General features: G+C 40.0%; 1 protein-coding gene across 1 annotated transcript; it reads right to left on the reverse strand.

The window, feature by feature from the left end:
- Positions 1–288: 288 nt before the first annotated feature.
- Positions 289–1,759, reverse strand: purg (purine-rich element binding protein G). The gene has a single exon (XM_052115534.1). The coding sequence runs from the start codon at positions 1,399–1,401 to the stop codon at positions 427–429; it is 975 nt and encodes a 324-aa protein (XP_051971494.1). The 5' UTR covers positions 1,402–1,759; the 3' UTR covers positions 289–426.
- Positions 1,760–15,365: the final 13,606 nt, after the last annotated feature.

The following is a 15,365-nucleotide window of genomic DNA, read 5'->3' on the forward strand; positions in this document are numbered from 1 at the left end:
TTATAATGGTGATCAACATTTTGTCATAAATCCTTTCAATTGATCTTAACTTGCATTGAACTTGCAATATTCCTTTAGACAAAGGAACTATTTAATCCTTCATAGGTACTTGATTTATGATCACACTGATACAGTACACATGCAAACTCTCTCTCTCTCTCTCTCTCTCTCTCATACACAAGCACGAACACATACGATTCCGAAAGACTGCAAGAAGCCGAACCTCTCCAGTCCAACAGACACATTAAAACTAGACTGAAGCTCAGCAGAGCCTCTTTCGATCCTGTCTATCCGAAAATAAACCGCAACATTGATTGATTAATGAAGAAGAACCCGATGCAGCTGAATGTGAAAGTGCTGTTGTGGTTGTCCAGAGTTAACTAGAACAGTAAGAGGCTAGAGGTTCACTTTTTTCCTTTGACCACGTCAATCATCGTGCTCGTCCGTGTCTGTCCGCTTGTCTTTGTGACAGCTGAAGATGTGTCGCATCTCCTCCTCATACCTGATGAAGTTCTCGCCGAAGCGCGCCCAGGCTTTCAGAGGCACGGTGATGGTGTTCCTGTAGGGCTGTCGGACCTCACTGATCTTCAGAAACACGCCGAACCTGTTCGAGCCCACGTCGAAGTAAAAGCGCTTATTGTCGACGCGAAACGACGCGGCCTCGGGCAGCTCAGGTGACTCGTCGCGGTTCTGCGCGGCCCGGTCGGGCTCGTCGTCGCCGTAATCGTCGATGAGTTGAGACAGCGCGTCCCTGAACTCGATGAGCCCTTGAGCGGGCAGCACGATCGTCTGCTCGATGCCTTGACCGTAGTAGCCCATGGTACCGTGTCCTCTGGTGACGGTCTGTCTGATGCGCAGGAACCGACCGCGCTGGTTCTCCTTAAGGTCCAGATAGTATTTTCTATTGTCTCTCTCGATGAACTCGCTCTTCAACACCCGGTGGATCTGCTCCTCGGACGCGGCGGAGCCGGTGGATGATGCCGGCTGATCCGGCACTGCTCTCCTGCGGGAGTCCATCACGCGGCCCTGGCCGTTACTCTGCTCCTCCGGCCGCGGCGCCTGCTGGCATCCTCGGAGCCCGATGTGCGCGTAATAATCGATGAAATCCCCCAAGCAGAAGCGCAAATCGGGTGCCATGGACATGGAGAGGGTGAGCTTGCTCTTCCTTATGTTGTCGTGCCGGCCTCGGCCGATCCACACCTCGGCGATCTTCAGGAAGCGACCCCTGGTGCTCTGCTTGACGTCCAGGTAGAAGCGCTTCTTCTGGATGTCCACGCGTTTGGACGCGAGCTCCTGTATGTCTGACGCTTTGTTGCTCACATACTGCTGCTGCGAGTATCCTGATGGCATCCTGCCTCTGCCTCTGTCCATCCCCCTCCGGTGACTATCGGCCATAATCATTCACAGCGATCCGCGCTTCATCGCCGCTCTCCATACACCGTGTGCTGCTGTATTATTCCGTTAACTGAGTTTCCTCGACTGACCTGAAAATGGCAGCGTCGGCTCATCGATTCTCTTTGTCCTGAAGAAAGGTCAAGCGTGGCGCGGAGGCACGTACATTTTGCACATTATTTTAAAAGATCTAGTTTTGCGTTTCACCATCCATCTGATGACACTTTTCTCCTGCCAATTGGAGAGAGATAGAGCGGGTCTCTATGGAGGGCGCTGCTGCTCTAATGCGAATGAGAGACGAATGAACTCGATGACCCATCAACCCCCCTCCCTCCACAGAGCTGCAGCTCAACGCTGCGTACTAAAACACATGGTACAGTACTACTTTAAAGTGTCCTGAAAGTCAGTCGACCAGAATCGTAAAATCATTCATTTAAAATAAAAAAAGAGTTATTATGCTTATCATGCTCAATAAATAAACGTAGAGACAAATCCACATTTTACTTCAGTATATTAAATGTATTACATGTTTTCATACATTCATCTGCTAAATGATGACATGCAATGTTTTAACTCAAACTTGCATCCGATGCTATTCTAATAAGCTGTTCTGAATTAATATGCGCAATATATCAGAGGGAATGAAAGAAAATTTTATATATATGCAAATAGCAAAAAAAAAAAAAAAAAAAAGGAAAAAAAAAAACGTGTATATATATATATATATATGTACGTGCATTTGTGCATGGAACTACATTCTTACACGACCGATCAGAATCTGCTGTTGCTGGTTCAAAACAAATGATGCATCTAAGCATTCGTTAGTAATTCAAAAATGTCACTTCAGAAATAGTATCATGGCTTGTGCTGTTTCGAACAAGTTATTGGATAAACAAGAATGGATGGATATGTGTGTTTAAGATAGAGAGAGAGAGAGAGAGAGAGAGAGCCCGGCCCAGCCCGGCAGACCGAGCTACGCCCAAGCTGTCAGCGGAGGAGCAGACCGAGCTAACGATGAACTCCACAACATCCAACACATGCTGAGTATCATCTGCTCTCACCTACTAACACACAGTGGACAGTGGTAAAAAAAAAAATAAATATTAAAAAAAATATATATATATATATGTATATGTATATATATATATATATATAAATAAAAAACACACCTACCTAATCAATGGTATTAATGTACATTTAATATGGAATTGTTAATGTTTTGAGTTCCTGACATAACTTACTTCCATCATTCATTGTTTTAATTTAATATATTGTAATTTTGCATCATTTCTCTTTTCTCAAGATAGCAAACAAACCATACACATTATTTAAAAAATTTATGATGAAATCACTTAGTTTTTCTACGTGGAATATTCAAGGTCTTAACTCCTCAGTCTTTGGCCTAAAAAGTAGAAATTCTGATTTTATGAAAGAACTTCAAGACCTAGATGTCATTGTCTTACAGGAAACCTGGTGTAGAGGAGATGCGTTCACTGGCTGTCCCTCAGGATACAGAGAGATCATATTACCGTCAGTCAAACTCACATCAGTCACACAAGGGAGAGACTCGGGAGGGATGATAATATGGATCAAATCTGAACTGTCCATAGAATTAATCCAAAGAGAACAGCACCACCTGTGGCTAAAAATACAAAAAGGAATGATATCAGCATCTAAGCCTGTTTTCCTTTGTGCAATTTACATTCCACCCCTCGAGTCTCCGTATTTCCAAGAGGAAACGTTCCAAAACATAGAAAGAGAAATCAGCCATTTCCAGGCCCAGGGAAATGTGCTGCTTATGGGTGATTTAAACGCAAGAACAGGAGAAGAATTAGATTTCTTAGAATCGCACGGTACCAGATTCATCACAGGCAATAACGACCTGTACCCTTCTTACCCCAGCAGACATAACTGCGATGAAACCGTGAATGCTCACGGACGGCAGCTTCTGCAGCTCTGCCGAGGACTGGCTCTGTACATCGTCAACGGAAGACTGCGAGGAGACTCGCTCGGCCGATACACCTACAGCTCAGCTCTTGGTAACAGCACTGTAGACTATACCATCACAGATCTAGACCTTTCCTCTCTGAGAGCATTCACAGTCAAACCCCTAAAACCTTTCTCAGACCACAGCCAAATCATCCTCTATATAAAGCAATCTGAAACATCCCCCAAACCTATTAGGACCCCATATCAAATGAACAAAATAATGTCATTCAAATGGACTGAAAACAGTGCCAGTAATTACAGCACTGCTGTTGAATCTCCAGAAATACAATCCCTCATACATTCATTCCAAATACAGGAATACCCGAAAAATCAATTCGGCATCAATCAAGAAGTACAAGATTTAAACAACATATTCTACAAAACAGCACAAAAAAGTAATTTGTCAATTGTTAAACCAAAGAAAAAATATTTAGATACAGACAAATGGTTTGATTTGGACTGTAAGGCTTTGAGAAAAAACCTCCGAAATTTATCAAACCAAAAACACAGACAACCAGATAATTCGGACCTCCGCCTTCTTTATTGTGAGGCATTAAAACAATACAAAGCCACACTCCGGCGGAAAAAAGCACAGTTTTTGCAAAGCCAGTTTGAAGAAATTGAAAAATCTATAAACTCACACAAATTTTGGGATAAATGGAAATTGTTATACAAACCAAACCAAGAGGTTCTGGCAATTCAAGACGGGGAGAAGTGGAAAAACCACTTCCAAGAATTATACAGCCCAACTGAAATTCAAAATTATAAACAAAATGAAATAATTAATAAACTAGACAACTTGGAAAGATCAATTAAAGAAAATCAAAACCCTTTAGATTTCCCCATAACAATGAAAGAATTGGAAGAAAAATTAGGAGTCCTTGAGCACAAGAAAGCGTGTGGTGTAGACGGCATCCTGAACGAGATGCTGAAACACACAGACCAAAGCTTCAAACTGGCCATGCTGAAACTGTTCAATAATGTTCTGTGTGTAGGGTTCTTCCCTGAGATCTGGAACAAGGGCCTCATCAGCCCCATCCACAAGAACGGAGACAAATTAGACCCCAACAACTACCGAGGCATCTGTGTGAACAGTAACCTGGGGAAGGTTCTCTGCAGCGTCTTAAACTCCAGACTTTTACACTTCCTTATGAAGCACAATGCCTTGAGTAAATGCCAAATTGGCTTTCTTCCAAAATGCCGCACATCCGACCACATTTTTACATTACAAACACTAATTGACAAATACGTACATCAAAACAAAGAACACATTTTTGCTTGTTTCATTGATTTCAAAAAAGCATTTGATTCAATCTGGCACAAAGGATTATACCTGAAGCTTCTCGACAGTGGAATAGGGGGGAAATTCTATGATTTGATCAAATCGATGTACACAGCCAGCCAATGCGCTGTTAAAATTGGAAACCAAAGAACCGAATTTTTCCCCCAGGGGCGTGGAGTGAGACAGGGCTGCAGTTTAAGCCCCACCCTCTTCAACATTTACATCAACCAATTAGCCGATACATTAGAACATGCTCCCTCTCAAGGTCTCACTCTACACGACACCGAGATCAAGTGTCTTCTCTACGCAGATGACCTGGTTCTCCTGTCGCCCACTAAAGAGGGGCTTCAGGACAGCCTGGATCTGCTGGAGGATTACTGTCAGTCCTGGGCCCTGACCGTCAACCTCCAGAAAACTAGAGTCATGATGTTCCAGAAACGCTCCAGATCTCAGGGACCAAAACACACATTCACACTCTCACACAGAACCATTGAGAGCACAAACACATACACTTACCTCGGCCTGAAAATAACTCCAACTGGCAACTTTACTCTGGCTGTGAATGAACTCAAAGAGAAAGCTCAAAGGGCTTTCTATGCCATAAAAAGATCAATCAAAATTGACATCCCAATCCAAATTTGGCTCAAACTTTTCAAATCAATAATTGAACCAATTGTTTTATATGGCAGTGAAGTGTGGGGTCCACCTATCAAATTTGATTTTGCAAATTGGGAAAAACATCCCATTGAAACTCTACATTTAGATTTCTGTAAACGAATTCTCAAAGTCCAAAGAAAAACACCAAACAACGGATGCAGGGCAGAATTAGGCCAATACCCTCTCCTTCTAAACATCCAAAAAAGAGCCATCAAATTCTGGAAACACCTAAAAACAAGCGACCCCAACACATACCATTACAAAGCCCTTAAACACCAAGAGCTGAGCTGGGCGAGGAGTCACCTGTGCCAGCTGGTGCTGAGACTGACTGACCTCACTCCTGCAGAGATCAGCACACCTCAGCACACACACACACATTCGGCCCGCACAAATTATCAACACAGAACAAGACAAGTACATCACCCATTGGACAAACACCATTCAAAACCAACACAAACTGGAATGTTATTCGGCACTAAATCGAGAGTACACTGTTGCGAACTACCTGAGCACAGTGAGTGATGTGAACCTCAGGAAAACCCTGACGATGTACAGACTCAGCGAGCACAGTCTGGCCGTGGAGACGGGCCGGCGCAGACAGACCTGGCTCTCCCGTGAGGACAGGCTCTGCTCGCACTGCATCCTGGGAGTGACGGAGACCGAGCTGCACTTCCTCACAGAATGCCCAAAATATAAACATATCAGAGACCACTATTACCCCAAAATTAATCAAATATTTCCCCAATTTAACACCTGTAATCCGACCCAAAAACTCCGTTTCATTCTTGGCGAAGAAGCCAAATGCTCAAATATAGCTGCAAAATTTGTTGCATCTTGCCACATCCTGAGGGACGACCAGAGACCAGCAAACATCCCATAAACACACACTCACAGCCCAACACACTGCATCAGACCTACACACATGTATATAATGTATATAATGTTCAATTCCAAGTTCAGTGTTCCTTTGTGTTTTTTATATAGATTTCTAAATCCTTTTAATTTTATTTATTAATCTTTGTTTCTTTTATTATTATTGTTTTATGCTATCAGTATTATTATTTTGTGTACTAAATGTTCTAAATCATTTTCTATGTTGTTTTGATGCTTTGGCAATACAAAATGTATTTTTTTGTCATGCCAATAAAGCTTTCTGAATTGAATTGAATTGAATTGAGAGAGTGTGCAATCACCTGTTTGCCACACCCAAGCAGAGATGCTGTCAGCTTTCTGAAGATCAGCTTTCTCAGTGGAAAAATAGCATCCAAGGGGTAATTCTCCCTATTTCGTGGTAGCCGGTGCGCAAGAGTCTTTGTCTATAGAACCTGCAATGTCCTCCGCCATTGTAAACAGTGTGCCCACTCCAATGTGGAAAGTCCGATAAGAGCTAAGCGCCTTCAGTTTGTGTAATCAATCAGTCTGTTCTGTCTCTCAGCTGTGATGAGCCGTAATGGTGAAGTTCATGTAAAGCTATTTTCTAGCTTTAGTAGTAATACGAGCAATCACGGAGTGCTGTATGTAAACACTTCACCTAAATGGCTCATATTAAACAGAAAAATTATCTTTTGCCACCACCTGTTGGCTAACATATATAATGTAAAAAAATACATGTAAAAAAAAAAAAAAGACAAACAGTAGCTCTTAACACATATACACTGCTCTCACACTTTAGTTTAGAACGGGACAAACACAACCGGAGTGATACACACAGTGAAGCGTCCGAGAACTGATGGTGTCAGACCAGTGAGTGAAAGAGATAGTAAGTGATGAGTGAGTGAGTGAATGAGTGAGTGAGTGAAAGATATAGTGAGTGATGAGTGAGTGAAAGATATAGTAAGTGAGGAGTGAGTGAGTGAAACATATAGTGAGTGATGAGTGATTGAGTGAAAGATATAGTGAGAGAGAGTGAGTGAGTGAGTGAGTGAGTGACTGAAAGATATAGTGAGTGAGTGAAAGATATAGTGAGTGCATGAGTGAGTGAAAGATATAGTAAAGGATGAGTGAGTGAAAGATATAGTGAGTGATGAGTGAGTGAGTGAGTGAGTGAGTGAAAGATATAGTAAATGATGAGTGAGTGAGTGAGTGAGTGAGTGAAAGATATAGTAAATGATGAGTGAGTGAGTGAGTGAGTGAGTGACTGAAAGATATAGTGAGTGAGTGAAAGATATAGTGAGTGCATGAGTGAGTGAAAGATATAGTGAGTGAGCAAGTAGTGACTGAAAGAGATAGTAAGTGATGAGTGAGTGAGTGAAAGATATAGTAAGTGATGAGTGAGTGAGTGAGTGAAAGATATAGTAAGTGATGAGTGAGTGAGTGAGTGAAAGGTATTAAGTGATGAGTGACTGAAAGAGATAGTAAGTGATGAATGAGTGAAAGATATAGTGAGTGAAAGATGTAGTAAGTGATGAGTGAGTGAAAGATATAGTAAGTGATGAGTGAGTGAGTGAGTGAAAGGTAGTAAGTGATGAGTGACTGAAAGAGATAGTAAGTGATGAGTGAGTGAGTGAAAGATATAGTAAGTGATGAGTGAGTGAGTGAGTGAGTGAGTGAAAGATATAGTAAGTGATGAGTGAGTGAGTGAAAGATATAGTAAGTGATGAGTGAGTGAGTGAGTGAGTGAAAGATATAGTAAGTGATGAGTGAGTGAGTGAGTGAGTGAAAGGTATTAAGTGATGAGTGAGTGAAAGATATAGTAAGTGATGAATGAGTGAAAGATATAGTGAGTGAAAGATGTAGTAAGTGATGAGTGAGTGAAAGATATAGTAAGTGATGAGTGAGTGAAAGATATAGTAAGTGATGAGTGAGTGAGTGAGTGAAAGGTAGTAAGTGATGAGTGACTGAAAGAGATAGTAAGTGATGAGTGAGTGAGTGAAAGATATAGTAAGTGATGAGTGAGTGAGTGAGTGAGTGAGTGAGTGAGTGAGTGAAAGATATAGTAAGTGATGAGTGAGTGAGTGAGTGAAAGGTATTAAGTGATGAGTGAGTGAAAGATATAGTAAGTGATGAATGAGTGAAAGATATAGTGAGTGAAAGATGTAGTAAGTGATGAGTGAGTGAAAGATATAGTAAGTGATGAGTGAGTGAAAGATATAGTAAGTGATGAGCGAGTGAGTGAAAAATATAGTAAGTGATGAGTGAGTGAAAGATATAGTAAATGATGAGTGAGTGAGTGAAAGATATAGTTAGTGATGAGTGAGGGAAAGATATAGTAAGTGATGAGTGAGTGAGTGAAAGGTATTAAGTGATGAGTGATTGAAAGATATAGTAAGTGATGAGTGAAAGATATAGTGAGTGAGTGAGTGAAAGGTATTAAGTGATGAGTGAGTGAAAGATATAGTAAGTGATGAGTGAAAGATATAGTGAGAGAGTGAGTGAAAGGTATTAAGTGATGAGTGAGTGAAAGATATAGTAAGTGATGAGTGAAAGATATAGTGAGAGAGTGAGTGAGTGACTGAAAGATATAGTGAGTGAGTGAGTGAGTGAGTGAAAGATATAGTGAGTGCATGAGTGAGTGAAAGATATAGTGAGTGAGCAAGTAGTGACTGAAAGAGATAGTAAGTGATGAGTGAGTGAAAGATATAGTAAGTGATGAATGAGTGAAAGATATAGTAAGTGATGAGTGAAAGATATAGTAAGTGATGAGTGAAAGATATAGTGAGAGAGTGAGTGAGTGACTGAAAGATATAGTGAGTGAGTGAGTGAGTGAGTGAGTGACTGAAAGATATAGTGAGTGCATGAGTGAGTGAAAGATATAGTGAGTGAGCAAGTAGTGACTGAAAGAGATAGTAAGTGATGAGTGAGTGAAAGATATAGTAAGTGATGAATGAGTGAAAGATATAGTAAGTGATGAGTGAGTGAGTGAAAGATAAAGTAAGTGATGAGTGAGTGAGTGAGTGAAAGATATAGTAAGTGATGAGTGATTGAGTGAAAGATATAGTGAGTGATGAGTGAGTAAGTGAAAGATATAGTGAGTGATGAGTGAGTGAAAGATATAGTGAGTGATGAGTGAGTGAAAGATGTAGTGAGTGATGAGTGAGTGAGTGAGTGAAAGATATAGTAAATGATGAGTGAGTGAGTGAAAGATATAGTAAGTGATGAGTGAGTGAAAGATATAGTGAGGAGTGAGTGAGTGAAAGATATAGTAAGTGATGAGTGATTGAGTGAAAGATATAGTGAGAGAGTGAGTGAGTGAGTGAGTGACTGAAAGATATAGTGAGTGAGTGAAAGATATAGTGAGTGCATGAGTGAGTGAAAGATATAGTAAAGGATGAGTGAGTGAAAGATGTAGTGAGTGATGAGTGAGTGAGTGAGTGAAAGATATAGTAAATGATGAGTGAGTGAGTGAAAGATATAGTAAGTGATGAGTGATTGAGTGAAAGATATAGTGAGTGATGAGTGAGTGAAAGATATAGTAAGTGATGAGTGAGTGAGTGAAAAATATAGTGAGTGATGAGTGAGTGAAAGATATAGTAAGTGATGAGTGAGTGAAAGATATAGTAAGTGAGGAGTGAGTGAGTGAAAGATATAGTAAGTGATGAGTGATAGAGTGAAAGATATAGTGAGAGAGAGAGTGAGTGAGTGAGTGAGTGAGTGACTGAAAGATATAGTGAGTGAGTGAAAGATATAGTGAGTGCATGAGTGAGTGAAAGATATAGTAAAGGATGAGTGAGTGAAAGATATAGTGAGTGATGAGTGAGTGAGTGAGTGAGTGAAAGATATAGTAAATCAGGGGTCCCCAAACTTTTTTCTATGAGGGCCACATAATTTTTCCTTTCTATAATGGAGGGCCGTAGTCTAACAGAAAATGGCATGGGCCGGATTGATTTATTGTGGAGATTTTATTATGATTTTAAATGGATTTACAGTATTATGCCTCCTAATGCTAGATTAATTTATTATTTATGCACCATACATATCAAGTGATATATAGCCTATTAAAAGAGCATTATTACTATCGTAATGACATTTTTTCATATTCATTGCTATTGAAATCAAATTATTTACTTACTCATGCGTATTAGGCTAATCAGTGTGAACTATGGGCTTGTTTCTGGCTGGTGAGAAGTCCAATGTCAGGTTCCATTCCTGTCACAGCCAGTCTCAAAGACTGATGCAAATGTTCATCAGTGAGTCTTGATCTCATCGGATTTTTCATCAGTTTCATGCGTGAAAAGGTTTGCTCACAGATATACGTACTGCCAAAAAGTGTGGACATCTTCTTTGCATTCCTTCTGATGTTTGGGTAGGTCTCGTTAGGGAGGGCAGTATAGAATTCAATGAGACTGTTGGGCTTAAACGCGTCTTTCAGAACATCACAGTTCTGTAACTCAGCCAACTCAAGAAGGCAGGGCTTCGTCAATGTCAGCAGCAAAAGGGTTCTGAAAAAGGTGGATTTCTTTAGCGTGGACATGTAGCTCACGGAATCGCACATCAAACTCCGCCTTCAGCATTTCCAGCGCTTCCACTGACTTTTCAGCTGGGAATGGGACCACTGGTTTCTCAGCTGAGAGGCTTTGGGTAACAGGGGGATGGGTGAAGTCTTGCTTTTGCACTTGTCCCACAAGCAGTGCTAGTTTCACCTCAAATGCTTTTATGTGGGAATACATGTCACATATTAGTTTCCCCTTGCCTTGGAGCTGCACGTTGAGGCCATTCAACATTCAACACTTCAAAGTTTGAGCTAACTCCACGAAGAAAAATGAGCAGCTGTGCCGTGTCCTGCACGTCATTACTTTCATCCAGCGCTAATGCAAAAAAATCGAATTCTTTCACTTTTTCCTTCAGCTGGGCATATTATACCCCAGTTCTTCAATTCGTCTGGTGATTGTACTTGCGGACAGACTCACCGCATTTAAGACGTCTTTCTTATTGGGGCACACCTCCTCCGCAACAGCATTCATACAGTTCTTACTGAACTCACCATCACTGAATGGCCTACCGCGAGGTTGCAATCAGTTTAGCTACCTGAAAGCTAGCTCGAATGGATGACTGGTTCAACTGGGTTTGCCGTACAAACGTATTTTGCTGAGCAGATAGTCCACTTTTTAGCTTCGACACTTTTGTCTGCCCTCATTTGGCCTTGTAAACTCGCATACTTGTCTCTGTGGCGGGTTTCATAGTGTCGGCGCAGATTGTATTCTTTGAACACGGAGACTGTTTCTTGACAGATGAGGCAAACAGCAATTTCTTTGCATTGAACAAAAAAATAATCACTTGTCCACTTTTGTTTAAATACCCTGCATTCTGAATCAACTTTTCTCTTTCCCAACAATTTGGCCATTTTGTTGTCACTTTAAATTTTCTTGCTGGATCGCGTGCGGCGTGCACCCGCTCGATCACGATGGAACGTTAATCCGGGTGAATCTAACAAATAATTTGGCTACTTTAATAATTATAACTAAGGGAATTTTTTTTTTGAAAGCCAATATGTATTATCAAACACAAATATGATATGATTAAAACATATTTAAAATTAAATTGTAAAAATATTTCTCTGCATGGCATTGTTCAGAGGGCCGGTCCAAATGTGGGGGCGGGCCGTATTCGGCCCGCGGGCCGTAGTTTGGGGACCCCTGTAGTAAATGATGAGTGAGTGAGTGAAAGATATAGTAAGTGATGAGTGAAAGATATACTGAGAGAGTGAGTGAGTGAGTGAAAGATATAGTGAGTGACGAGTGAGTGAGTGAAAGGTATTAATTGATGAGTGAGTGAAAGATATAGTGAGTGATGAGTGAGTGAGTGAAAGGTATTAAGTGATGAGTGAGTTAAAGATATAGTAAGTGATGAGTGAAAGATATAGTGAGAGAGTGAGTGAGTGACTGAAAGATATAGTGAGTGATGAGTGAGTGAAAGGTATTAAGTGATGAGTGAGTGAAAGATATAGTGAGTGATGAGTGACTGAAAGATATAGTGAGTGATGAGTGAGTGAGTGAAAGAGATAGTGAGTGATGAGTGAGTGAGTGAGTGAAAGGTATTAAGTGATGAGTGAGTGAAAGATATAGTGAGAGAGTGAGTGAGTGACTGAAAGATATAGTGAGTGATGAGTGAGTGAGTGAGTGAAAGGTATTAAGTGATGAGTGAATGAGTGAAAGCTATAGTGAGTGATGAGTGAAAGGTATAGTGAGTGATGAGTGAGTGAAAGATATAGTGAGAGAGTGAGTGAGTGACTGAAAGATATAGTGAGTGATGAGTGAGTGAAAGGTATTAAGTGATGAGTGAGTGAAAGATATAGTGAGTGATGAGTGAGTGAAAGATATAGTGAGTGATGAGTGAAAGATATAGTGAGTGATGAGTGAGTGAGTGAAAGGTATTAAGTGATGAGTGAGTGAAAGATATAGTGAGTGATGAGTGAGTGAGTGAGTGAAAGATATAGTGAGTGATGAGTGAGTGAAAGATATAGTGAGAGTGAGTGAGTGAAAGATATAGTGAGTGATGAGTGAGTGAGTGAGTGAAAGATATAGTGAGTGAGTGAAAGGTATTAAGTGATGAGTGAGTGAAAGATATAGTGAGTGATGAGTGAGTGAAAGATATAGTGAGTGATGAGTGAGTGAAAGGTATTAAGTGATGATTGAGTGAAAGATATAGTGAGTGATGAGTGAAAGATATAGTGAGTGATGAGTGAGTGAAAGATATAGTGAGTGATGAGTGAGTGAAAGGTATTAAGTGATGAGTGAGTGAAAGATATAGTGAGTGATGAGTGAAAGATATAGTGAGTGATGAGTGAGTGAAAGATATAGTGAGTGATGAGTGAGTGAGTGAGTGAGTGAACCAAACAGGGATAAGTTAACAGAAAATAAATTGATTAGCCTATATTAGAATCCTTGATTTCACACATCCTCACATTCAAACGGAAAGCAGAACCACCCCATCACGTCACAATAAAACATGTGATGGGGTGGTAAATTTCATCCCAAAATGGCTGCAGATCTCACATGTGGTCAAGTTCCTCACATAGCATAAATGCATTCAATCTGAAATATAATTTTCTTTGCATTAATAATATACAAATGTTATAAAAAACAGTTTTCCTTATCTATTTTGCATGACGGGGGGGGGTTGGTTTGAGCTTGACGGACCCTGCCTAACATGAAAAAGCAACAAATAAACAAAGTAAAAGAATGTCAGTACTTGCCTGCTTTTGTTCGTGGTGGCTATAAGGCTCAAATTATGTCATTTCCACTTTGTGATGTCATTTAAAGCAACGGTACATTATTTATAGATAATACAAGTTAGTGTGACGGGGTGGTAAGTCAAACTGAGGGACACACACAAATCATAAAATATTTACAAAAAAATAAGGTTTATTTTGAATAAATATATCTCATAAATACAGGGACACACATAAAATAATGAAAAAAATAAAAGTTTGAAAAATATATATAAAACTTATATGGTGATATTTTAGATGCAAGTGTCATGTTGGTCAACACGGACATGTGCAATTGGCAATGTACCATTGAAAATTATTACAAATTTTATGTTACTCTTTAAGAAAAGTATTTTTAAGCTTTGGAAACACACTTTGGGACATTTTTTGTGCCTTATGCATCTCATCAAACGTTGCAGACACAAATGGCACCCGTCTCATAGAATGACTCATATACATATATACACACACTGTCATTTTAGTGCATGTGTTCATACATGGTTAAAGCTGTGGACTGCTGATCTTGTTACGAATGGCCATTTTAAATCTGTTACCTGAGAAAAAAGTGTGAAACTTGTACTTGAGCGTCTTCTACTGGGTTTCCGTCTTCACTACATTTAAGACATTTCATTACTTCCTATGATTTTTTTTGTGCTAATTGCAAAACTTTTAAACAGAAATAAATAACATTTTTGTGAAATGTTTAAAATGTTGAACGCTCAAAAAAAGTTTTTATTGTACATATGGTGGTGGGTGCACATCATAAGTGCCGGCATGTTGAGATCATGATCATTAGCCAATATTTGCTCTATCATAATCCCCTGTAATGGACCCTTTTCACACTTCAGGTTTTGGAATGTGAAAGTAAACAATTGCAGGGTAAACTTTGATAGTGGTGAATGGGAGACCATGACAAATAACATTTCTGCTTGCCCATTTGCTCCAGCATTAAAAGGAAAATGGCACTATTGCATTTCCACCACTTTCCAAATGAGAAAAAAAATAAAGAGGCCTGGTTTACAAATGTCAGAAGAGTGAAATGGCCCATTTACGGTCACACTCTCAGGAGATGTATTAGAAACCTCATTGCATCTGTGGTAAATCTTTTTTTTCCCAGGGTAATAAAATATGTTGTTACTGTATAATAAAAAATGGCAAAAATAAAAAAAGTTGCTAGATTTACACTGCTAAGTAAGGCAGAAACGTGTCATCACTGTCTATTAAAAGGGTCCGTTGGATGTTTTCACACGTGGAATAAACTAATCATGGCTGAATGCTAATAGTGCAGTCTACAGTGGCATTGGCAATCGATAATTAAGAATTTCTTTGACTTGTATTCAAACAAAAACAGAATAAAAGACATAGTACATCATGTTTTACGTAATCAGCAGCATTGCTTTTTGAAGATATAAGATTTTTTTGGTTTGTTTTTTTCTCTCTGAATTTGATACCTGTAACACACTGTTGTGAACAGAAGGCAGCGAAGGCAGACGAGGAGACTGGATCTATGCGCAAGCTTACTTTATTTAACAAAATCAAACAAACACAAAGGAAAACCCTCAATGGGGAAATAAACACAACACTGGGAAAACGGGCAGGGAAAACGGGCAGGGAAAACGGGCAGGGATAACACACCGGGCTAACAACATTCAACGAAAGACAAGGACTGAAACAAAAACCAGGATATAAATACATGAACACAGGAACAAGGGACCAATGAACAGACAGAACTCCAACAAGATGACCAGGGAATAAACAGAGGCAAAGGGCAAGTTAACGAGGGACAGGTGAAAACAATGACAGAGAACACCAACGCTGACAAGGAGACTATGGAACAAAACAAGGGACAAAAGTGAAAACTATGGAATGAAAAAAGGGACAAAAAAAGGTAAACAAAGG

Source organism: Xyrauchen texanus, chromosome 43 (genome assembly GCF_025860055.1).
Source record: "Xyrauchen texanus isolate HMW12.3.18 chromosome 43, RBS_HiC_50CHRs, whole genome shotgun sequence".
NCBI classification, from domain to species: domain Eukaryota; kingdom Metazoa; phylum Chordata; class Actinopteri; order Cypriniformes; family Catostomidae; genus Xyrauchen; species Xyrauchen texanus.

Excerpts from the sequence above, each read along its gene's own strand:
- purg (XM_052115534.1), bottom strand. The coding sequence starts at position 1,401 with ATGATTATGGCCGATAGTCACCGGAGGGGGATGGACAGAGGCAGAGGC.